We start from the raw sequence: 24,926 nt of genomic DNA, 5'->3' as shown, positions 1-24,926 counted from the left end.
CATCGAGGTCTGCTTTCCACATCAAGCCCTGATCTGTATGTCTTGACCTCTCACATGTTATTGTCATGCTTGCTCAAAAATGTGACTTAGAGTATGGTGCTGTGAATTCTCAATCTCCCTAATGAAATTGGATCTCCCCTCGTAGTTCTTATCTTTCTCATGTTCCTGTTAGCCTGCAATTGTCCAAATCAAAAAATGTTTTCTTTTAACTGTCTTTCTTTTGAACCTCTAAATCTCTCGTGTTGCTAACCTATCTACACCAGAACAAAAAAAATACCACAATATAACACCAAATGTATTCGAAAATTCATTGTCATAAAGTGTTGTATTATTACTATCTTCCACTATCTGTCCTACTCACTCCCCCCCTTTTGAGGCTTGGCAACGCCCATGCCTCACACCTTGACAAACTTTTTGGGAGAATGCGTTCTTTACTACATACGATTCCATCATCATTTAATTTGACTTTCTTTCCAAAACGCTTCTCAATTTCTCAGTTCACACATCTTCTACATGTGTTACTGGTTCTCCAGTTTTTTTCTAGTTAATTATCAATCCAAAAGCTACGTGTTTCTTTCTAACATTCAACCTGCTCAAAATCACTCTTTCATCAAAGTCGCTCTACTAATTCTCTATAGTAGTCGCCAACGACTTCAACCATTCAACCTGTAATTTCTTTTCATTCAGGCTATCATTCATCAATGTTCATTTGCATCTCACACGCAGTCTCCAAAAAGGAGTCTTTCTATCACATTGGTCCCAATTCATCCAAGCTCACCACACAACATTCATATATCATTTTCAACTCAGGTTTCCTGGTAGAACAATCCACCAATTCAAAAAAACTTAACTAAAACAAACAATTGGCAAATTAATCTGAATTTTCTTTGTTTTTAAATTTGAAGAACTCAATCTCTCAGATTTAGTTTGCAATTAGAATTTTGCATAATCTTATAACACAACCAATCAATTATTCCTATTAAATGTAGCATTGCAAAATCTTAAATTCACAATTTAGCTTCTTCCAATTCCTGAAAGCATGTTCCGTTGTTTTGTTAACTCCGAATTTCTCATGAGGGCTTGACACTAACATGCACTAGTGTGGATTAGTTTCTGCTCGCAAACAGATTTCTCTCTTTTTCCTCTCATTTTTATCTTTCAAAATCATTTCTGTTCTGCGGTGCAAATTGGATAGACCACAGTCTAGCAAAATTTTTTTATACTAAAACTTTTGCCAATGTTCATCATTTTAACATATACGCACACACATGCACAGCTCTCGCATGCAAAAGGTAGTTCCCAGCAACAATGATTCGTCACAGGCTGGCCATTTCCTGTGGTCGATCATGAGCTGGTCCCTCCCATGCACACGAGGACAGCACATTCTAATTTTATTTATTTATCTTCTAGAAGCAAGTTGCATTTCTTTACCACTTGATTTGCATATTTTAACTTCAGTGTAACACAATTTGAGCTCTAGTCATTTGTAATTTGGGCATACAAACAGCATTGTCACACTTCTTGGATGGACAGGACTTCTAATAATCTAAAAAAATTCTAATAATCTGACAATGACATGTTTTGCTGTCATATGGGCATCTATTCTTTCTTTCTCTGTATGAGCATAAGCGGTCAAAGAGGAGGAAGCTTGTCATGCTAAAAATTTGGCTTCTCCTCTGCTCCTTCCTCCACCCTTTGATTGATATTGTTTTGCAAAACGACACACTCTTGCTAAGTGTCCTCGTTTCCCACAGTTCCAACAGTTGTCAGAATCTCGTGGGGGTTTTGAATTATATGGCGGCCTGCGACCTTGTTGGCCTCTACCTCTCCCTCTAACCTGCTGGGACCCTTGGAAGAAGACTGTTGTATCTTCATCTAGTTCATCATCATCATTATCTAGATGAAATACATCAGAACTTTTGCCTTTTTTGATCACTTTTTCAGCATGTCTGGCCCATTGCATAGTTGTTGTCACACTTGCAACATCCACTTCCACCAAATGTTTCCTCACCAAGTTGCCTATTTCAGGGCGGAAATTAGTGAGGAGCGCATTTTTAAGCTGTTGTTGATAAGCACTCTCAGCTGTATCATTGAATGGGATGCCACTATGCACCCTGAATTCTTTTACAAATCTCAATTGAATGGCGGCCTCATCACTTTTCAACTTTCTATCTTTTGTCTTTTGGATTTGTTCTCTTCTTTCTTGTGAAGCTTTCAACCACATTTTAGCACAATCCAATTCACTCTCTTTTCTTTTCTTTTTCAGTCCATTTTTCTTTTTATCCACACTCTCTTCTAAAACATCAACTACTATCTTCCACACTTCAACTCTCAACTTCCCTTCTACTCCATACTTTTTCTTCCACTTCGGCATATATTGCATACAATTAAGAAATCTACTCGCCATGTACTTCTCATCTCCGTCAAGAGGTAGAGATTTACCGTTTTTATTTCCCATCTTAATTTTAGTAGCTTAAGGTTTTACAATTTTTTTTTTTTTTTTTTTCAATTTTTTTTCTTTGAGGATCCTCAATGCAGGTTTAAATTGACCTTTCAACAAATCACTAGCCTGTATTATTGCCGTGGATCAATGCTAGAACTGCTTCTTAGTCAACTTATCCTACCAGTCACACACTCAATCACACAAACTCCAGCGCTTTTTTAGGCCTCATGGCTCGGACAAACCAAAGCCGTATCTCATAGCTCGGATAAACCAAAGCCGTATCTCATAGCTCGGATAAACCAAAGCCGAATCTCATAGCTCGGACAAACCAAAGCCGAATCTCATAGCTCGGACAAACCAAAGCCGAATCTTTAGCGCTTTAACTTACTTGTCCCCTGGTTCGTTGCACCGCCGGATCCCGTCAATCCACCTCTGTCAGACGAAGGCAGACCTAAGATGCTGGCCCAGCGAAGAATTCTCTTCCCAGGACTTTCTTTTCCAGGTCCTCCTAATGGACGCTGGCTTGTCGACAATGCAGCACGTCCTCCTTCGCCGGTCAGATGGTGGGTATGAGGATCCCGGGTTTCGGCACCAAAATGTTAGAGATTTGCTCACTCCAACTTATTTTGCAAGAACCAAACAGAAGACAAGCAAGTTCTTTTAGACACCTGCAGGTGGAGAGTCCATTCGTCGCTGTCTGAACAGCGATTATCGAATGAAGTCTGAAAGGTCTCCTTCCTGCAAGGGCATATTTATTAGGAGGAACAGAGTGGGGGTATGAGTGGGCTGAATAGAAAGCCCTTGTCCTCTAGTCTAAACATCTCAGGGGATGTTTTACGATCTTGTGATAAGGAGGACAAGGTAAGGTATTTATTACCTGTTGCATTCCAACATAATCCTATGATAAATATAACCTGGAAAACCCTAACACATTTGGTTCTTCAAAACTGCATCACGCAACATAGCGTGACCGAGACGGCCGTTATCCACCTGCGTGAAGTTATTTGGTGAAATGAATGAGATGTTTAAGACACCATCGTTCTATCTCTATGTAGATGAAGGGAAATAATCGATTGCTGAAGGTCCAAAGGTGTTGTGATAAACAAATAAACATATTAGTGACATATTTGTGATAAACATATTAGGCAGGATAATCACATATGTTAACTTGACTGCCCACACTGTATTTATTTATGGTTATTTGTTAAATCGAGTACTGTTAGACATGAAATAGGAAGTGTTTAACATAAATGGACGACGAAAGGGGTACTCACCATTGTAGCTCCTGCTGGTCAATGATACGAGCCTCTTCTTGCAGTGGAAAACATACAGCCAACAAACACCGTGGAACCTAAAGGAAGGAAATTAAACATTAACATTTAGCCTCAACCAACATTCACAGATACAACGCAACGCAAACTACACAAACGTAAATCTTTTAAACACAATGAGTTGTACTTACCGTGTACGCTCTAGACGGTCCACTTGCAAGCAGAAAATAAAGATATTTCTGTTGATAATCGTCGTGTTTGTATCCGTTGTCTCGCTCAAGGCCATTGCGCCCACAGATTTGAATTTTGGCGAGAGTTCAGCCTATTGACGTCATTTCCGCGGTGTAATACCCGCATATCTGAAACGGCAAAGTTAAGAGTAGAGTTAAATAAAGTTTTTAATCAACGCAATAATTTACAAACGTTGACCAGTCGAAATAATCGTCGAAATTTGGCGTCTGTGGCTGGAAGCAGACGCCGAGTTCGACGTTCCTCCCAAATGCCACACTGCCTCGCTTTTCAGGCCTACAAAAAAACATATTTTTCAAAACAATGAGTTGTAATTACCTTGTACGCTCTAGACGGTCAAGTTGCAAGCTGAAAACAAAAATATTTGTCTTGTTAGTCGTCGTGTTACTAACCGCTGTGTCTTGTTTGCCAGCATTGCCGCTTTCCTACTTCCTGTTGCAAGCCACGCCCACGGATTATAATTTTGCCATGAGTTCCGCCTATTGACGTCATGTCCGCGTCGCATGACTGCGACGTAATATTATCTAAAACTGTTTGTGCGGCATGGTGTTGTTCTGTGCGGTATTGTGTTATTCTGTGCGGCGTCGTGTTGTTCTGTGCGGCGTAGTGTTGTTCAGTGCGGCGTCGTGTTGTTCAGTGCGGCATGTTGTTGTTCAGTGCGGCATGTTGTTGTTCAGTGCGGCATGGTGTTGTTCAGTGCGGCATGGTGTTGTTAAGTGCGGCATGGTGTTGTTCAGTGCGGCATGGTGTTGTTCAGTGCGGCATGGTGTTGTTCAGTGCGGGATGGTGTTGTTCAGTGCGGCATGGTGTTGTTCAGTGCGGCATGGTGTTGTTCAGTGCGGCATGGTGTTGTTCAGTGCGGCATGGTGTTGTTCAGTGCGGCATGGTGTTGTTCAGTGCGGCATGGTGTTGTTCAGTGCGGCATGGTGTTGTTCAGTGCGGCATAATATTGTTCAGTGCGGCGTAATGTTGTTCAGTGGGGCATGGTGTTGTTCAGTGCGGCATGGTGTTGTTCAGTGCGGCATGGTGTTGTTCAGTGCGACATGATGTTGTTCAGTGCGGCATAATGTTGTTCAGTGCGGCATAATGTTGTTCAGTGCGGCATAATGTTGTTCAGTGCGGCATGGTGTTGTTCAGTGCGGCATGGTGTTGTTCAGTGCGGCATGGTGTTGTTCAGTGCGGCATGGTGTTGTTCAGTGCGGCATGGTGTTGTTCAGTGCGGCATGGTGTTGTTCAGTGCGGCATGTTGTTGTTCAGTGCGGCATGTTGTTGTTCAGTGCGGCATGGTGTTGTTCAGTGCGGCATGGTGTTGTTCAGTGCGGCATGGTGTTGTTCAGTGCGGCGTAATGTTGTTCAGTGCGGCATGGTGTTGTTCAGTGCGGGATGGTGTTGTTCAGTGCGGCATGGTGTTGTTCAGTGCGGCATGGTGTTGTTCAGTGCGGCATGGTGTTGTTCAGTGCGGCATGGTGTTGTTCAGTGCGGCATGGTGTTGTTCAGTGCGGCATAATGTTGTTCAGTGCGGCGTAATGTTGTTCAGTGGGGCATGGTGTTGTTCAGTGCGGCATGGTGTTGTTCAGTGCGGCATGGTGTTGTTCAGTGCGACATGATGTTGTTCAGTGCGGCATAATGTTGTTCAGTGCGGCATAATGTTGTTCAGTGCGGCATAATGTTGTTCAGTGCGGCATGGTGTTGTTCAGTGCGGGATGGTGTTGTTCAGTGCGGCATGGTGTTGTTCAGTGCGGCATGGTGTTGTTCAGTGCGGCATGGTGTTGTTCAGTGCGGCATGGTGTTATTCAGTGCGGCATGGTGTTGTTCAGTGCGGGATGGTGTTCAGTGTGGCATAATGTTGTTCAGTGCGGCATAATGTTGTTCAGTGCGGCATAATGTTGTTCAGTGCGGCATAATGTTGTTCAGTGCGGCATGGTGTTGTTCAGTGCGGCATAATGTTGTTCAGTGGGGCATAATGTTGTTCAGTGCGGCATGGTGTTGTTCAGTGCGGGATGGTGTTGTTCAGTGCGGCATGGTGTTGTTCAGTGCGGCATGGTGTTGTTCAGTGCGGCATGGTGTTGTTCAGTGCGGCATGGTGTTGTTCAGTGCGGCATGGTGTTGTTCAGTGCGGCATGGTGTAGTTCAGTGCGGCATGGTGTAGTTCAGTGCGGCATGGTGTAGTTCAGTGCGGCATGGTGTAGTTCAGTGCGGGATGGTGTTGTTCAGTGCGGGATGGTGTTGTTCAGTGCGGCATGGTGTTGTTCAGTGCGGCATAATGTTGTTCAGTGCGGCATAATGTTGTTCAGTGCGGCATAATGTTGTTCAGTGCGGCATGGTGTTGTTCAGTGCGGCATGGTGTTGTTCAGTGCGGCATGGTGTTGTTCAGTGCGGCATGGTGTTGTTCAGTGCGGCATGGTGTTGTTCAGTGCGGCATGGTGTTGTTCAGTGCGGAATGGTGTTGTTCAGTGCGGCATGGTGTTGTTCAGTGCGGCATGGTGTTGTTAAGTGCGGCATGGTGTTGTTCAGTGCGGCGTAATGTTGTTCAGTGCGGCATAATGTTGTTCAGTGCGGCATAATGTTGTTCAGTGCGGCATAATGTTGTTCAGTGCGGGATGGTGTTGTTCAGTGCGGCATGGTGTTGTTCAGTGCGGCATGGTGTTGTTCAGTGTGGCATGGTGTTGTTCAGTGCGGCATGGTGTTGTTCAGTGCGGCATGGTGTTGTTCAGTGCGGGATGGTGTTGTTCAGTGCGGGATGGTGTTGTTCAGTGCGGCATGGTGTTCAGTGCGGCATAATGTTGTTCAGTGCGGCATGGTGTTGAACCCGCTCAAGACCGTGGAGATGACAGTGGACTTCAGGCGAGGCCCTTCACCACTTTCACCCCTCACTATCCGCAGTAATACTATTCTCTCATCAGACACCTTCAAGTTCCTGGGAACCACAATCTCTCGGGACCTGAAATGGACCGGCCACATAGACTCTCTCCGGAAGAAGGCCCAGCAGAGGCTGTACTTCCTGAGACAGCTCAAGAAGTTCAACCTGCCACGGGAGCTGCTGAAGACCTTCTACACTGCCATCATCCAGTCTGTCCTCTGCACCTCCATCACTGTCTGGTTTGGATCGGCCTCCAAACAAGACAAGCACAGACTGCAACGGACAATAAGGACTGCAGAAAAGATAATTGGAATCAACCTCCCATCTATCCAAGACTTGTACCTGTCCAGGACCAGGAAACGTGCAAGTAACATCTCAACAGACCCTTCGCACCCAGGTTGCAGCCTGTTTGAACTACTCCCCTCCGGACGCCGTTATAGAGCTCTGTACACTAAAACCAGCAGACACAGAGACAGCTTCTTCCCCCAGGCTGTCGCTCTGATGAACTCACACCACTCTTAGAGTCTCAGAGTCATTACTGTGCAATAACATCCCGCTTGCCACACCTTTTTTGTCTACACTGTTTGTACTATGTGTCCTCTCTGCATCCATTGCAGCCTGGTCATCCTAGAAGAGGGACCCTCCCATCTGTGGTCTCTTCTCAAGGTTTCTCATTTCCCCTAGCTGGAGTTTTGAGTTTTTCCTTGCCCTCTTGGGAGTTTAAGATCAGGGGGTGTTTGAGAATATCTTTCGTTCTTCACATGTCCTGAGTGTTGTTGTTAGTCACCAAATGTTGAACAGAGGCTGTGATTTACCGAAGTCAAATTCCTTGTTTGGCACGCTCAAACATGGCGAATAAAAAAACTCTTGAATCTTGAATCTTGAATCTTGAATAATGTTGTTCAGTGCGGCATGGTGTTGTTCAGTGCGGCATAATGTTGTTCAGTGCGGCATAATGTTGTTCAGTGCAGTATAATGTTGTTCAGTGCTGCATGGTGTTGTTCAGTGCTGCATGGTGTTGTTCAGTGCGGGATGGTGTTGTTCAGTGCGGCATGGTGTTGTTCAGTGCGGCATGGTGTTGTTCAGTGCGGCATGGTGTTGTTCAGTGCGGCATGGTGTTGTTCAGTGCGGCATGGTGTTGTTCAGTGCGGCATGGTGTTGTTCAGTGCGGCATGGTGTTGTTCAGTGCGGCATGGTGTTGTTCAGTGCGGCATGGTGTTGTTCAGTGCGGCATGGTGTAGTTCAGTGCGGCATGGTGTTGTTCAGTGCGGCATGGTGTTGTTCAGTGCGGGATGGTGTTGTTCAGTGCGGGATGGTGTTGTTCAGTGCGGGATGGTGTTGTTCAGTGCGGGATGGTGTTGTTCAGTTTGGCATGGTGTTGTTCAGTGCGGCATGGTGTTGTTCAGTGCGGCATGGTGTTGTTCAGTGCGGGATGGTGTTGTTCAGTGCGGGATGGTGTTGTTCAGTGCGGGATGGTGTTGTTCAGTGCGGGATGGTGTTGTTCAGTGCGGGATGGTGTTGTTCAGTGCGGCATGGTGTTGTTCAGTGCGGCATGGTGTTGTTCGGCATGGTGTTGTTCAGTGCGGCATGGTGTTGTTCAGTGCGGCATGGTGTTGTTCAGTGCGGGATGGTGTTCAGTGCGGGATGGTGTTGTTCAGTGCGGGATGGTGTTGTTCAGTGCGGCATGGTGTTGTTCAGTGCGGCATGGTGTTGTTCAGTGCGGCATGGTGTTGTTCAGTGCGGCATAGTGTTGTTCAGTGCGGCATGGTGTTGTTCAGTGCGGCATGGTGTTGTTCAGTGCGGCATGGTGTTGTTCAGTGCGGCATGGTGTTGTTCAGTGCGGCATGGTGTTGTTCAGTGCGGCATGGTGTTGTTCAGTGCGGCATGGTGTTGTTCAGTGCGGCGTGGTGTTGTTCAGTGCGGCATGGTGTTGTTCAGTGCGGCATGGTGTTGTTCAGTGCGGCATGGTGTTGTTCAGTGCGGCATGGTGTTGTTCAGTGCGGTGTCGTGTTGTTCAGTGCAGCATGGTGTTGTTCAGTGCGGAATGGTGTTGTTCAGTGCGGCATGGTGTTGTTCAGTGCGGCATGGTGTTGTTCAGTGCGGCATGGTGTTGTTCAGTGCGGCGTAATGTTGTTCAGTGCGGCGTAATGTTGTTCAGTGGGGCATGGTGTTGTTCAGTGCGGCATGGTGTTGTTCAGTGCGGCATGGTGTTGTTCAGTGCGGCATGGTGTTGTTCAGTGCGGCATGGTGTTGTTCAGTGCGGCATGGTGCTGTTCAGTGCGGCATGGTGCTGTTCAGTGCGGCATGGTGCTGTTCAGTGCGGCATGGTGTTGTTCAGTGCGGCATGGTGATGTTCAGTGCGGCATGGTGTTGTTCAGTGCGGCATGGTGTTGTTCAGTGCGGCATGGTGTTGTTCAGTGCGGCATGGTGTTGTTCAGTGCGGCATAATGTTGTTCAGTGCGGCATGGTGTTGTTCAGTGCGGCATGGTGTTGTTCAGTGCGGCATAATGTTGTTCAGTGCGGCATAATGTTGTTCAGTGCGGCACCTAGCACCTAGAAGGTAAATAAATAGGAAGGAAGGACTCACCGGTGACGTCGTCGCCCACGTCCAAGCGTTGTACTTTGTATTTTCATCCTTCTGACAGTGGAAAACATATAGCCAACAAACACCGTGGAACCTAAACGAATGAAAGAAAACTATCATTTGGCCACAACCAACATTCACAGATACAACACAATGTGACGTGCGGTGTTGAGGTTAAAGGTTGAGTGAAGGGCCCTCGTTTTAAACTACTTTTTTGAAAAGGAGTGGGAACAAGTAAGACGTATTTAATTTATTTATTGGGAAGTAGTAAGACTTATTAAATTTATTTAATCTACTTTTCTTCCCAGGCAAAATTTGATGTGCTGCAATTCCAAATTTCCAAAGTGAATGAAGGAATGAAATCCTTTAAATTATGATTTTGTATAAATACTAGGCATAAACACAAAATCTACGGCACAAAATGGGCAGACTTTACTTGTTTGAAAAGGACTGGTTACAAGACAGACTTTTTTAATTTATTTAATGGGAAGAAGACTTATTTAGTTTAATTGATCTATTTTTGTTCCCTGGCAAAATTCGATTTGCTGCAATTCCAAATTTCCAAAGTGAATGAAGGAATGAAGTCGTTTAAATTATGATTTTGTATAAATACTAGGCATAGACACAAAATCTACGGCACAAAACGGGCAGACTTTACTTGTTTGAAGAGGACTGGTTGCAAGACAGACTTTTCTGATTTATTTAATGGGAAGAAGACTTATTTAGTTTATTTAATCTCTTTTTGTTGCCTGGCAAAATTGGATTTGCTGAAATTGTATTTTGCCAAATCTTGACTTGAGACCTGATAGGAAGTATTAAACGCTCAGTTAAATCGATACAAGTTGGTAATAAGAGCGAGTAATGTTGGTTGAAGCGATGAATGAAGGTTAAAAGCAATTTAAATTATGACTTTGTATAAATACTAGATATTAACAGAACATCTACTGCGCAAAATGGGCAGAGTTTACTTGTTTGAGAAGGAGTGGCTTATTTAAGTCTAAGATTTATTTAATCTGTTTGTTCCCAGGCAAAATTGGATGTGATGCAATTCCAAATTTCACCACATGATGGTGCCAAATTTTGACTTCATAGGACATATTCAACACTTAACTATTATGTTCAAGGTAATCAGATTTGTTTATTATTCTAATGGCCTTTTCAAAACTATTCTGGATTACTACTTTGGATCTATTCTACATTACTTGGCAACAACATACTCTGTAACAGATTAGGCAGTATAATCACATATGTTAACTTGAGAGTGCCCACACTCAATCTACTTATCGTGATGTGTTAAATCAATTACTGTTAGACATTATTATTCTGATAATCTACCAAATCTTTGAATTGAAGAATTTGTGATTTAATTAATAGCTTGTTGTTATGTTCAGGGTAATCAGACTTGTATATAATTCTAATGGCCTTCTTTTGAAAACTATTCTGAATTACAACTTTGGATCTTATATTACTTTGCAACAATATACTCGGTGACAGATTAGGCAGTATAATCACATATGTTAACTTCAGTGCCCACACTGTATTTATTTATGGTTATTTGTTAAATCAAGTACTGTTAGACATGAAATAGGAAGTGTTTAACATAAATGTTATGGCTACTCACCGTTGTAGCTCGCTCCTGGTCAATGATACGAGCCTCTTCTTGCAGTGGAAAACTTGCAGCCAACAAACACCGTGGAACCTAAAGGAATGAAATTAAACATTAACATTTCGCCTGGACCAATATTCACACGTACAACGCAACGCGGCTACACTTCTGCTAGCGCCTCAGCTACACGTTGCTATTACAAACGTAAATCTCTTTAAACACAATGAGTGTTACTTACCGTGTACGCTGTAGACGGTCCAGTTGCAAGCAGAAAATAAAGATATTTCTGTTGATATTCGTCGTTGCTCAGTGGCTCACGGCCATCGCGCCAACAGATTTGAATTTTGGTGGAAGTTCAGCCAATTACGTCATATCCGCGGCACATGACTGCGACGTAATACCCGCTTATCTGAAACGGCAGTTAAAAGTAGAGTTACATCAAGTTTTCTTTTTTAATCAACGCAATCATTTACAACCGTTGACCAGAAAGAATCGTCGAAATTCGACGTTCCCCCCAAACGCCACACTCACTCGCTTTTCAGGGCAACAAAAGTACTTCTTTTTAAAAACGATGAGTTGTACTTACCGTGTACGCTCTGGACGGTCCAGTTGCAAGCAGAAAATAAAAATATTTCTCTCGTTAGTCGTATGTTACCATCCGCTGTGTCTTTGTCAACATCGCCATTTTCCTACTTCCTGTTGCGAGCCACGCCCACGGATTTAAATTCTGGCGGAAGAGCCCGCCCATTGGCGTCGTTTTTGCGTATAGCAAATCCGATTGGTTGGGAAGGGGGCGCGGTTATGCAGCCGAGGGGTCCTGTGATCGGTGGGATGTAAAGTAGGCGTCGACGTCACGTCCGCGTCACGTGACCACGACGTGGCAGACGTCATATAGCAACCGCTGTTTTGTTTAGTAGACTTACAGTTGTTATGCATTGACATAATGGCGCACACTCCAAATAGATTTAAATAAATTAAATAATTCTTCTGCCCACTCCCTTTTAAACAAGTTAACTCTCCCCGCGGATTTGAATTCCGGCGGAAGTTCTTACAGTTGTTATGCGTTGACATAATGGCGCACTGGTTAGCATGTCCACCTCTTAAGCATGATGTTGCGGGTTCGACGCCTGATCAATGTTAGCATGGAGTGAGCTGAAGTGCATGGCGCTGAAGATTTTAATCTTTGAAATGCGCTGAGGTCTGACGTATCAGGCAGAATGGTTTGCCATCACGTTCAACAAAAAATAGAAACTTTCCCACTCTGATAAAAACGTCCTGTGTTCATCTACATATTTTCGTTTTGCTGTGCATCTTTTCCCTGCCATTTCGAGAGCCCAATTGACACTAATAGTTTACTGGAATGTGTTTGCCCATCCTACTTTGTGGAATTTCACCACATGCGCTTTTGACGAAAATACTAAATTGAACTCAAGTGAAGCCAACACGCACAACCCCCCCCCCCCCCCCCCACACACACACACACACCTACACACACACACACAAATGTTGATATGAACATAAAAGAGCCGCATGCGGTTCGGGAGTTGCGGCTTGGCCAAACCTGTACTATACAACTTTATTTGTGTAAAATTTTCACAACAGCTGTCACACAAACAAAGCGGGAAAAACCGAAGACGTGCGTGTTCCGCCCACGCTGGATTTATTTGCACCTTTGAAAAGACACCGTATTGCCGCAGATGTGGCAAAGAGTACTTTTGGGCATCTGAGACGGAAGGATGTCCAAAGCATCACGTCACCTGCTCTGGTAGGAATGGTGGTGGGACGTTGAGGTCAACCGCTTTGGGGTTGGCTGAATCTTTGGTCGCAGGATGCCACACACTTGAAGACAGAAGCAGAAAAGCAGAGCTAAATGCAAAATGTACTCACCGGTGACTCCAATTTTTTCCCCCCCTGAAGAAATGGATGGACGGGTGGCCCCGGCTGGCCGGTGGGACTCTTGTTATTCTGACCCTTTTTAGTGCGCGTTTGGGGCAACAACCGTTTTTTGTGGCGCTCTCTTCTGGTTCAAGAGTGCCCTGCATGTGAATTTGCCTTTCCTGCCTTCTGATTGGATGAGCGCCGGTGTGACGCGGTGCCTCTGTCACCGTGGCGGGGGGTATACGTCGGCATCGGAGCGTCTGCCAACGTCTGAGACCGGCTGGCAGTGTATCGGAGGTGTCGAGTGCGGTGCCGCTGGAGCTCACTCACCAGCTGGTGTTAGGGCCACAGAATGAAGGCCAAGGAGAAGACTAGAAAGAGAAACAGAAACTTCTCCTCCAATTGTTTGATTTGTCTCTTCTGAGCTTCGATGAATTCTTTCAGCTCTTTGTTCCTCTAGGACGGACAAATGGAAAGTAGCCTTCAAAAGCCAGTAAGCGTGCAAGTAAGTGCCGGGCTGGCTTTGGGCCCTTACCTGTTGCGCGCTGTGCAGCAGATCCATTCTCTCTTGGAGGATGCAAGCGTCGCGCTCCCTCAACTCCCACATCAGGGCTCGCTTCCATTGGTCCACGGCGCTCCTAAGCTCTTCTCTCTGATCCGCCGTCAGCACGTCATTCACGCCAGCGTGGCTGGCTTTTTCGCCGTCCGTGGCGGGGCAGTCCCGCTGCGGTAGCGCCTCGTACAACATGGCCTCCAGCTCCATGATCCTCTGGGCCGCAATCCTCGTCCATCAGTGGTCCGGCGGGAGATTTGAGGGCGGCTTACCTTATGGGCCTGGTCCATGGAACGCTTCCTGAAGTCCAACTCTTCATCCAGGTAGCCCTTCTGGTTGCAGAACATATCCTAGCACAGCTCAAGGTCAGAATTGTTGGGGCACATTGCCCCGAGTTCCCCTTGGCTGATGTCGCGTGTCTGTCTACCTTCTCACTTTCAATGTCCAACATCTTCTGTTGAAGTGCTGACTTGGTCACTTTGATGTATTCTAACCACTGAGGAAAGGCTGCTGTCACATAAGCAGAATCCGAGAGCGTGCGTTGACGTGCGCGTTACCTTCTCGGCTAGGGTGGGAAGGGTCCTGGCGTGAATCACGACCACCTGCTCCTCGTTGGTGAGATTCTGCAAGAGCCCAAAGGCACAGCGTCAACAAGGTTCTTTCAGCGCAAAGCCTTCCAAAAGTCACATTTGAGCCGCCGAGTCTCGTGGAGTGCGAACATAAGGAGTTCGACATACACTTACGGCGTTATCGCCCAGGATGTCCAGCTTCTTCATCAGATCACTGATGACGATGTCCTGGGGAAAGGCGCAAGGAGCAATGTAAGGTGTTCTGGGACCTCAGGTTAAGGTTAGGGTTGCGAGGGACGCCTTACGTACGCTCACACCGTCGGCCTCGCAGTAGATCTGCAAAGGGCTGAGGCCGTCTGGGAAACGGACTTGCAGAAACTTCAAGACGGGGGAGCGCCACTCCCTCTCCTGAAAGGCAGAGGCATGCATCCGTCCGTCCGTCCGTCCGTCCGTCCGTCCGTCCGTCCGTCCGTCCGTCCGTCCGTCCGTCCGTCACATCTCTGGCCTCAACACGCTTGTGCGAGTCTTCCCACCTCCAGCTCCAGGATGCGGAACTCAAGCAGTTCGTTTTGGTCTCGGATATCCTGGATGTGCTCTTTCAGACGCGCTTCTTCCGCCTCCATCCGCCTGACCTGAAAAGACAGTCAGACCTCATCTGCGGGGCTTCCGGACGGGTGTGACGCCAAGCGACTCCGCCCAGCGCCTTTCTTTCCGTCACCTTTTCGGCCAACTGCTGATTGCTCTGACGCAGCAGCTGCTTCTCCTCCACCCACTTGACATTCTAGAAGAGACAAACGCGTGGACAGCTTTGGAATGTTGTGTCATTTTCATCCACAAATTCTTTGGTTGACTGGAAAATGACATTTGCTTTTCTCCACATTTTCCCAGCCACGTTCAAGGGGGGGTTGGTCCAGTAATGCCAGACGAATGAGTGACTGAAGAATGTAGCTATTTTGTCTGAGAAAAAGGTGTGCTCATTGATAAGCTTACCTGTCCTTGTTGCTTCAGCGCTGACTCCAGATCTGCTACTCTGCTTTGATAGTGACCCATTTCTACTGTCATGTAACATGGGGGGAAGAGATGGTGCAAATGGTAAAATATGGATTGTTCACAGGAATAAATTGGCAGAGCTGAAATTCCAAATTTGTCCAAAAGATGGCGCCAGACCAAAACATGAGACCAAAAAAGGGGCCAAAATAAGCTAAGCAAGTTAAAATAGAAATAAAACAGGAACACGCTGTCGGATTGTGAGTCACGCATGGACGCACAAATGTGATTTTTACTTTTTGATTTCTTTGCTTGGCTAAAAATGTATTCTGTAACAGCTTAAAGCAATATTGTTAGTCAATTCGATCAAGGGACCCGTCACTATGAGAATAGTGGCGTGACATAAATTGTTTGGAGAAGCACAAATGTGATTTTTACTTCTTGATTTCTTTGCTTGGCTAAAAATTGATTCCCTCTTTCATGAACTGTGTTTTGCAATCGAATTGTTCTGGGATTGAATGATTTTATTAACACGGGTATCAGTGGGTGAAATTGTTCGGTTTCTGGAGTGATTAAGATTTGTAATTCTATTTCATGTTTCTTCAATAAATGTGTTGTGTATATTCATCTACTTTGTTGTGCGCTGATTTGTACTGAATGTACAATCGATGGTTCGGGGTTGATTTGACAATTTGATTAATGTGCGGGGGGTTATTATGGTATAACATAGGACCGTAATAAATAAAAGTAACATCAGACAATTTTAGAGAATTGAATAACTTTCGTAGTTATTTGAGACACGAGTGAATTTCAATCCGTTTGAAAGTTTGCTTCGTCTGAATAAATTAACGGAAGTGTTTGAATCGGATTATCGGTTTGGTGTAGAACTGAAAGTAATTTAATTATTTGAAGGGCGCAGGCCCGTTTCCCCTTTTGACGGGCCGCGTAAAAAGTAACTCCGAACATGTTAGAGAATTAAATAACTTTCGTAGATATTTAAGGGAAGAGTGAATTTTGTCAAAAGTGAATTCGTTTGAAAATTTACTTCCTCTAAATAAAATAACGACGATGGTTAAAATAGATCATTTGAGTTGGTGAAGGATAAAAGTATTTCGATTGTCCGTCGGGCGCGGCCCAGTTCTTAATTTTGTCGGGCCGCATCAAAAGTTAAACAGGACACGATCGAAAAATAGACTTGCCTTCCAAATTAATTACTGGGCAAATCTAAATAGAGTAAGACATTTTTATTCGTTTTAAGAAAGTTTTTATTCTTTTTAAAGCAATCAAGTGGGGTGAAGCACGCCGACAGTTAAGTGCTAGATCTACATATAAGAAGTTAGAATTAATAACGTAAAGTGCATTAATTTTCTCCTTAAATGCTATTATTGTCACACTTTTATTAATTCGATTCTCTTTCGAATAAACAAGTTGGTCGGCTCGCTGCTTGAGCGACCAAGTAGAACGGACCCATATCAACATTTACTTTGGCAAAACTAGTGCTAGGGTGCGCTATACAAACGAATCCCTAAGGTCTTAACAAAGACATCTAAAAATATCCGTAACATAATAAGAACTTCAAACATTAGCGGGGAGCCATCAATACGATGCGGTCACTTCGAAGTCTTGCCTCGAATTGAGTTACTCGGCTCGAGCTTAGGGTGACTTGAGTGGGATTGGCGTCGTACAGAAATTAGATTGATTCCGGTGGAGTTAATTTAACTCGGGTGGTTAGATTACGGACGAATCTCCGAACCCGGCTAAGACAAACCCGTTACCGGGAAGCCGGGGGCACCTTATTGAAAGAGGTGCGTTTGACACTACCATCAGCTTTTCTCTGGTCTGAAAGGAGGAGGAGGGAGGCTCCTCCTCCTCCTTTCAGACCAGAGAACACCCGAGGCTGGGTGAGAACGGGGAGGCTGCGACCCGGCCGGGGGTTGGGGGAAGGGGCGCCACCTTGATCTCCTTCTCGGCGTCGTAGTCCCCTCCGCTGGTCTGGGCTAGCAGAGCGTAGGCTCGTTGCAGCGCTTGATATTCTTGCGTCAGCTGGCGGTAGCGAAGCTCCGCCTCCTCATGCACACACCAATGCAACACAGCACTAGTACCAGAATCAGTCAGACCGGCGACAAAGCACCCGCGACGCAAAGACGAGTCCGATTCCAGGCTGAAGAGGAATGTTTGGCGCCAATACGCTGGCAGAAATGGCGGGCTACCTCTTCGGGTTCCGTGTCGGGGGTTCTGTCGGTGTGAAAAGACAAGGACGATCCGTCCGAGTCCACCAACACGTCTTCGTCGTAGCCGTAAAATGTTTCGATGACCTGCGGGCGCGGAAGCAAACATCTCTCTGAACAAACTGAAGCGACACCTCACGATGAATCGACGAGAGGAACGATAGCGAGAAAAAGGCCATTTCATCTTGCGCAACACCAAGCAGCCGCAAACAAACAGACTCACCTTGCAGGACCTCACGCTTTGTTCCTCCTCAGAGATTCTCGACGTCGGTATCGTAGCAGCAAATCCCTCTCCTGTCGACACAAATAATCCGCCTTTGAGATTCTTTGGATGCAAAGGGAACGAACGGCTCCGGCGCAGAAACAAACGCGACTCACGATGACATTTCTGACATGAGCTCCTGTCTCCAGAGCCTGAAAAACCCATCACCGGCGATGATTGGAGGGACGCTCGTCTTTTCCAAAAGTGACAACTACAGGGTGTGTCAGGGTTTTCCAGATTATCTTTATCGTATGATTATGTTGCTTTGACTTTGACTGCAACCTGTAATAAATAATATTATTTATCCCTTATTTATCCCTATCGCTTATCCCTTCCTACACAAAGTCGTAAAACATCCCTTGCTATGTTTTGACTAGAGGTCAAGGGCTTTCTCTATTCAATCCACTCTTACACCCACCCTGTTTCTCTTAATAAAAATGCTCGTGCGGGAGCCGAGAGTCAGACTTCATTCGTACAACGGATGGACTCTCCACCTGCAGGTGTCCAAAAGAACTTACTTGTCTCCCGTGTGGTTCTTGCAAAATAAGTTGGAGCGAGCGCAACTCTAACAGGGTGCATTTTGCCACTAGCTGCCTACGGACAATGACGTCGCGCTCGCGGCTCATGGTTGACGGGCTGAGCAGCCGGGCGAGTCCGTCGTTTTCAGCGCACAGCGAGTGGCAAAGGCGCTGACAAAACGGGAGCTTTGAGCTGCTGAAAACGGCAAAACAAGTCTAAAGCGTGTTCAAACGCGTGCGCACAATGCTCCTGCTTGAAAGGTCGGAATTTAAGGGGCCAATTTTTTGGATGGCGGCCGCCGGCCAAGCTTTGGACGGAAAAGGTTTCCTGGCGACAGCGAGCGAGCGCGGCGCTGCCGTACGTGCACCGAGTCACCTGCCTGAAGACCTTGGACAAGTCGTCGATGATGTGCCGCTGCTCCACAACTTGAAGGAACTCCATTTCACCGTCCTGCTGGCCGCAACCGCGCTCCAGGTCATTGAGCGAACTAGGCCTTCTCTGTGGAACACAAATGCAGTGGACTCTGTTGGCACGCCGCCGTTGTCCGCGTCGACTTACCAAGCTTGCCATCTCCTCGTTCTCCTGGGTGACAAAGCGCACTTTGTTTTCAAGGCGACACAGCACCAGCGAGAGTTCTTCATTCTTCCTGCTCAGGCGTTTGTTTTTGTACAGGAGTGGCAGAAACTGGCTTTCTGTTTCTCTCAGTCGCTTAAGCTGCAAGCATGAAGTGCGGGATGCGAAAGACGCACAACACGCGGGCCAGAACGTATCCATTCCTTTTGCATCGGTTTGAACGGAATCGTGGCTTTGGCTCCCAATAAAAGACATCAACCAGGCAACCGACTCGCCGCGCCGCTCAACTAATAAGCAAGCGCAATGGGTGCCTCGCTGGATGGCGCGCATCAAACGTAGCGCAAACCTTCAAGCGTGCCGTCAATAAATTACCAGTTCATTGCGCTCTTCAGAAAGCAGGGCGTTTCGATCCTCCAGTTTCCTGATGACTGCGCTGAGCTCAGCGATTTTCAGATGAAACCTTCGCGTGTCCCGATCCTCCTGAGACTGAAAACGCCCCGCAACACACACACACAACCACTCGTTCAAAGTTCAAAACTGTTTTTGTGCTACCTTCCTCCAGCAACGAACTAAGTCATGCGTACTGCAAGTGTGTGATGAGGTGGCTTACGCTATGAAGAGGATTGCTAGTAGCGCCGTTGACCCCACTTCCAGGGTAGTTTAGGCCCGCCCTTTGGGAATCCCTCAGGGCAGCGATCTGCTGCTCGGCAGCCTGAGTCTGCAGCTGAAGGCGGTGGACGTGGCCGGCCCCAGGGATTTATCCAAAACACTAACCGCTCTGTCTTTCAGCTTGATCTCATCCATCTGGATGTACAAACGGGGAGCGCTCAGGCAGGCGGGCAAACTCATTTGCCAGAATTGTGACAAAAACAAAGAGAGCAACCGGCCAATTTTTATCTTGAATCGACTAGAACACCATTGCTGTGACAAAAGCGAAGCGAGCAACCGGACGTTTTCTTCTTGTGAAATAGAATAGAATAGAATGCCTTAGGTGTCATTGCACTGCAGGTATACAACGAAATTGGGAACATAGCCACGCACCGCGCATCTGATCAGTCCTACCAGTCGGCGGATCTCCCTCTCGCAGTCTCTCTTAGTTCGGCTCAGCTCCTCCCGATGCTGGTGATGAGCCGATCGGAGCTCGGCCGCTCGGGACTGCCAGGCCTGCTGGGCCGCTGCCAGGGCTTCTTCCGCGCTCCTGGTGGAGGCGACACCGCTCGGTCTCCCGACACCGCCGCGTCTCCTCCACTTCCGCCAGCAAAGCGCCCCCGCTCCTCACCTGAGCAGACATTGCGCCACATCGGGCCGTTGAGACCGCAACGGAGCGCCGCGACGCTTACTGGGGACAAGCTACACAATACGGTAGCGGCCGCATCGGAGCCCGACGTGGCGTGCGGATAGTCAGACACGGATTGAGCGGATCACCTTCTACTGAGCTCTAAACTGAACTCTGCATCACACATTCACAGAACTGTACTTTATGACACTACGGACCTCTATCTTGCACTATCTCGCACTACCAACTTTACTTAACTTGTGTAAACCCTTTAAATAGAAGTTTAATACATGGTTTAGCATTCCTCTGCACACTCTTGAATACTGTTTTGCCTACTTGCACTATTGCATAATTAGCACTGCTGCACTTTATACTTATTTGTAATATATATTGTCAAACGCACCTCTTGCAATCAGGTGCCCCAGGCTTCCCAGTAACGGGTTTATTTTAGCCGGGTTCGGAGATTCGTCCGTAATCTAACCACCCGAGTTAAATTAACTCCTCCGGAATCAATCTAATTTCTGTACGACGCCAATCCCTCTCAAGTCACCCGAAGCGCGTGCCGAGTAACTCAATTCGAGGCAGGACTTCGAAGTGACCGCATCGTATTGATGGCTCCCCGCTAATGTTTGAAGTTCTTATTCGTTACGGATATTTTTTAGATGTCTTTGTTAAGACCTCAGGGATTCGTTTGTATAGCGCACCCAAGCACTAGTTTCGCCGAAGTAAATGTTAATATGGGTCCGTTCCACTTGGTCGCTCATGCAGCGAGCCGACCAACTTTTTTATTCGAAGGAGAATCGAATTAATAAAAGCGTGACAATAATAGCATTTAAGAAGAAAATTAATGCACCCTATATGATTAATTCTAACTTCGTATACGTAGATCTAGCACTTGACTGTCGGAGTTCTTCACCCCACTTAATTGCTTCGAAAAAATAGCGACTTTCTTAAACCGAATAAAAATGTCGTGATGTATTTAGCTTTGCCCAATAATTAATTTGGAAGGCAAGTCTATTTTTTGATCGTGTCCTATTTAACTTTTGACGCGGCCCGACAAAAAGGGGAACTGGGCCGCGCCCGACGGACAATCGAAATACTTTTATCCTCCACCAACTTCACTGATTTATTTTAATCATCGTCGTTATTTTATTTAGAAGAAGTAAATTTCCAACAATTCACTTCTAACGAAATCCACTCCTCCTTTAAATATTTACGAAAGTTATTTAATTCTCCAACTGGCTCAGAGTTACTTTTTACGCGGCCCGTCGAAAAGGGGAACTGAGCCGCGCCCGACGGACAATCGAAATATTTTTATTCTCCTCCAACTCCACTGATTTATTTCAACCGTCGTCGTTATTTTATTTAGAAGAAGTAAATTTCCAACAATTCACTTCTAACGAAATCCACTCCTCCTTTAAATATTTACGAAAGTTATTTACTTCTCCAACTGGCTCAGAGTTACTTTTTACGCGGCCCGTCGAAAAGGGGAACTGAGCCGCGCCTTTCAAATAGTTAAATAACTTTCCGTTCTACACAAAACCAATAATCTGATTTAAACACTTCCTTTAATTTTATTCAGACGAAACAACTTTCGAACAAATCGAAATTCACTCGTGGCTCAGATAACTACGGAAGTTATTTAAGTCTCTAACTTGATCGGAGTTCCTTTTTACGCGGCCCGTCTAAAAGGGGAAGCGGGCCTGAGCCTTCGGTTGCATATTTAGTACAAATCCGCGCACAACGAAGTAAGTAATATACAAAACACATTTATTGAAGAAACATGGAATAGAATTACAAATCTCAATTACTCCAGAAACTGAACAATTTCACTCACTGATACCCGTGTTAATAAAATCATTCAATCCCGGAACAATTCGATTGCAAAACACAGTTCATAAAAAAGGGAAGAGGTAAATACCAGTTGTGTGCTATTTTTGGTGGAAGCAAAGTCGAGTGATCAGTTCGATCTTGCTTCTAAAATCCAAATTAGAGAAACAGGCTGGCCACGAGGAAGCCGGCGGCCCGATGACTATTCCCCCCTCTCGCTAAAATACATAAAAACGGTCATCCTCACCAATTTCTCGTTTAAAGTTGTCCAGTCCAATTTTTAGGAGTAAATCCAAGTTAATTTCAGTCCAGTGATCCTGCGTCTCACGCAAAGATCTTTGGGACTTTGGAAAAAATCTTGAAACTCCTCCGGGCCTCTTCACGTATCAGAGCTCTTTTGGGGGGAAAAGCCCTGAAGCTTCTCCAGCAAAACCTTTTATAGACCTCTCCGTCCCCCCCCTCCCCTTTCTTTTCTCCGGTACTTTCCCTATAGGGTAAGACTGCCCAGTTTTCCCACGCCTATAGCAGGGAACAGGCCAGTTTCCCACGCCCATAGAGGGAACTGGCCTGCCTCCCCACGCTTTGTTATCTGTGGCCTTCAGCCGCTGTTTCCGCCCTGACCACGCAGTACTTTCCACCAAATGCACAGCTAGAGGTAAAACCTTTCACTTCCCCTTTTCACCTTTGACCTACTTTCTGTTACATGAATTGATCGAATTGACAAATAATATTGCTTTAAAGCGGTTACAGAATACATTTTTGGCCAAGCAAAAAAATCAAAAAATAAAAATCACATAATAAACATTTCATTTGTGCTTCTCCAAACAATTTATGTCACGCCACTGAGAAGCCACTACTCCCTGCGACGGGTCTCTTGATCAAATTGACAAATAATATTGCTTAAAGCGGTTACAGAATACATTTTTAGCCAAGCAAAGAAATCAAAAATTAAAAATCACATAATAAACATTTCATTTGTGCCTCCATGCGTGACTTACACTCTGACACCGTGTTCCTCTTTTCTATTTTAACTGGTCTAGCTTATTCTGGCCCCTCTTTTGGTCTCATGTTTTGGTCTGGCGCCATCTTTTGGACAAATTTGGAATTTTAGCTCTGTCAATTTATCCCTGTGAACAATCCATATTCTACCATTTGGACCATCTCTACCCCCATGTTACACGACAATATATATATATATATACAGTATATGTATATATATATATATATATATTCATAGGATATGTTACTTCAATTCAACTGCAATATCACTACTTTGTTGTAAGCCGTGTGCAACGAAATTTCGTTTTGTACTATGCACCATGTGCAGACAAGATGACAATAAAGTTTGTCTAAGTCATGTCAGGTCAGAGTCAACAAGACTCGCACAAGCGTGTTGAGGCCAGAGATGTGACGGACGGACGGACGGACGGACGGATGCATGCCTCTGCCTTTCAGGAGAGGGAGTGGCGCTCCCCCGTCTTGAAGTTTCTGCAAGTCCGTTTCCCAGACGGCCTCAGCCCTTTGCAGATCTACTGCGAGGCCGACGGTGTGAGCGTACGTAAGGCGTCCCTCGCAACCCTAACCTTAACCTGAGGTCCCAGAACACCTTACATTGCTCCTTGCGCCTTTCCCCAGGACATCGTCATCAGTGATCTGATGAAGAAGCTGGACATCCTGGGCGATAACGCCGTAAGTGTATGTCGAACTCCTTATGTTCGCACTCCACGAGACTCGGCGGCTCAAATGTGACTTTTGGAAGGCTTTGCGCTGAAAGAACCTTGTTGACGCTGTGCCTTTGGGCTCTTGCAGAATCTCACCAACGAGGAGCAGGTGGTCGTGATTCACGCCAGGACCCTTCCCACCCTAGCCGAGAAGGTAACGCGCACGTCAACGCACGCTCTCGGATTCTGCTTATGTGACAGCAGCCTTTCCTCAGTGGTTAGAATACATCAAAGTGACCAAGTCAGCACTTCAACAGAAGATGTTGGACATTGAAAGTGAGAAGGTAGACAGACACGCGACATCAGCCAAGGGGAACTCGGGGCAATGTGCCCCAACAATTCTGACCTTGAGCTGTGCTAGGATATGTTCTGCAACCAGAAGGGCTACCTGGATGAAGAGTTGGACTTCAGGAAGCGTTCCATGGACCAGGCCCATAAGGTAAGCCGCCCTCAAATCTCCCGCCGGACCACTGATGGACGAGGATTGCGGCCCAGAGGATCATGGAGCTGGAGGCCATGTTGTACGAGGCGCTACCGCAGCGGGACTGCCCCGCCACGGACGGCGAAAAAGCCAGCCACGCTGGCGTGAATGACGTGCTGACGGCGGATCAGAGAGAAGAGCTTAGGAGCGCCGTGGACCAATGGAAGCGAGCCCTGATGTGGGAGTTGAGGGAGCGCGACACTTGCATCCTCCAAGAGAGAATGGATCTGCTGCACAGCGCGCAACAGGTAAGGGCCCAAAGCCAGCCCGGCACTTACTTGCACGCTTACTGGCTTTTGAAGGCTACTTTCCATTTGTCCGTCCTAGAGGAACAAAGAGCTGAAAGAATTCATCGAAGCTCAGAAGAGACAAATCAAACAATTGGAGGAGAAGTTTCTGTTTCTCTTTCTAGTCTTCTCCTTGGCCTTCATTCTGTGGCCCTAACACCAGCTGGTGAGTGAGCTCCAGCGGCACCGCACTCGACACCTCCGATACACTGCCAGCCGGTCTCAGACGTTGGCAGACGCTCCGATGCCGACGTATACCCCCCGCCACGGTGACAGAGGCACCGCGTCACACCGGCGCTCATCCAATCAGAAGGCAGGAAAGGCAAATTCACATGCAGGGCACTCTTGAACCAGAAGAGAGCGCCACAAAAAACGGTTGTTGCCCCAAACGCGCACTAAAAAGGGTCAGAATAACAAGAGTCCCACCGGCCAGCCGGGGCCACCCGTCCATCCATTTCTTCAGGGGGGGAAAAAATTGGAGTCACCGGTGAGTACATTTTGCATTTAGCTCTGCTTTTCTGCTTCTGTCTTCAAGTGTGTGGCATCCTGCGACCAAAGATTCAGCCAACCCCAAAGCGGTTGACCTCAACGTCCCACCACCATTCCTACCAGAGCAGGTGACGTGATGCTTTGGACATCCTTCCGTCTCAGATGCCCAAAAGTACTCTTTGCCACATCTGCGGCAATACGGTGTCTTTTCAAAGGTGCAAATAAATCCAGCGTGGGCGGAACACGCACGTCTTCGGTTT

At 46.4% G+C, this 24,926-nt stretch overlaps 2 protein-coding genes and 2 long non-coding RNA genes across 6 annotated transcripts; 1 reads left to right on the top strand and 3 right to left on the bottom strand.

The window, feature by feature from the left end:
• Positions 1-9,414: 9,414 nt before the first annotated feature.
• LOC137841016 (uncharacterized) lies at positions 9,415-11,722 on the bottom strand. Its single transcript, XR_011088321.1, has 4 exons — positions 11,600-11,722; positions 11,252-11,422; positions 11,029-11,106; positions 9,415-9,501 (listed from the first exon to the last, which is right to left on the bottom strand). It is a non-coding gene; the product is annotated as an uncharacterized lncRNA (long non-coding RNA).
• Positions 11,723-12,555: 833 nt separating this feature from the next.
• Positions 12,556-15,069, bottom strand: LOC125983408 (janus kinase and microtubule-interacting protein 3-like). Of its 3 annotated transcripts, none has more exons than XM_068653450.1 (10): positions 15,004-15,069; positions 14,732-14,794; positions 14,323-14,645; positions 14,188-14,241; positions 14,002-14,067; positions 13,872-13,940; positions 13,717-13,794; positions 13,427-13,660; positions 13,222-13,347; positions 12,556-12,852 (listed from the first exon to the last, which is right to left on the bottom strand). In XM_068653450.1, exons 3-9 carry the CDS (start codon positions 14,440-14,442, stop codon positions 13,231-13,233), a joined length of 738 nt encoding a protein of 245 aa, XP_068509551.1. In that variant the 5' UTR covers positions 14,443-14,645; positions 14,732-14,794; positions 15,004-15,069; the 3' UTR covers positions 12,556-12,852; positions 13,222-13,230. The 3 variants fall into 3 exon arrangements, with proteins under 3 accessions (XP_068509551.1, XP_068509549.1, XP_068509550.1); XM_068653448.1 differs by having other exon boundaries at positions 13,222-13,262; XM_068653449.1 differs by lacking the exon at positions 12,556-12,852 and having other exon boundaries at positions 12,859-13,347.
• A 3,237-nt stretch (positions 15,070-18,306) lies between these two features.
• LOC137841008 (uncharacterized) lies at positions 18,307-19,372 on the bottom strand. Its single transcript, XR_011088291.1, has 3 exons — positions 19,193-19,372; positions 18,568-19,068; positions 18,307-18,507 (listed from the first exon to the last, which is right to left on the bottom strand). It is a non-coding gene; the product is annotated as an uncharacterized lncRNA (long non-coding RNA).
• Positions 19,373-23,117: 3,745 nt separating this feature from the next.
• LOC137841060 (janus kinase and microtubule-interacting protein 3-like) lies at positions 23,118-24,925 on the top strand. Its single transcript, XM_068653482.1, has 8 exons — positions 23,118-23,242; positions 23,324-23,377; positions 23,498-23,563; positions 23,625-23,693; positions 23,771-23,848; positions 23,905-24,138; positions 24,218-24,343; positions 24,713-24,925. Exons 1-7 carry the CDS (start codon positions 23,123-23,125, stop codon positions 24,332-24,334), a joined length of 738 nt encoding a protein of 245 aa, XP_068509583.1. The 5' UTR covers positions 23,118-23,122; the 3' UTR covers positions 24,335-24,343; positions 24,713-24,925.
• Position 24,926: the final 1 nt, after the last annotated feature.

This window comes from Syngnathus scovelli, chromosome 16 (genome assembly GCF_024217435.2).
Source record: "Syngnathus scovelli strain Florida chromosome 16, RoL_Ssco_1.2, whole genome shotgun sequence".
Lineage (NCBI taxonomy): Eukaryota > Metazoa > Chordata > Actinopteri > Syngnathiformes > Syngnathidae > Syngnathus > Syngnathus scovelli.
This window is presented reverse-complemented; position numbering and strand designations above follow the sequence as displayed.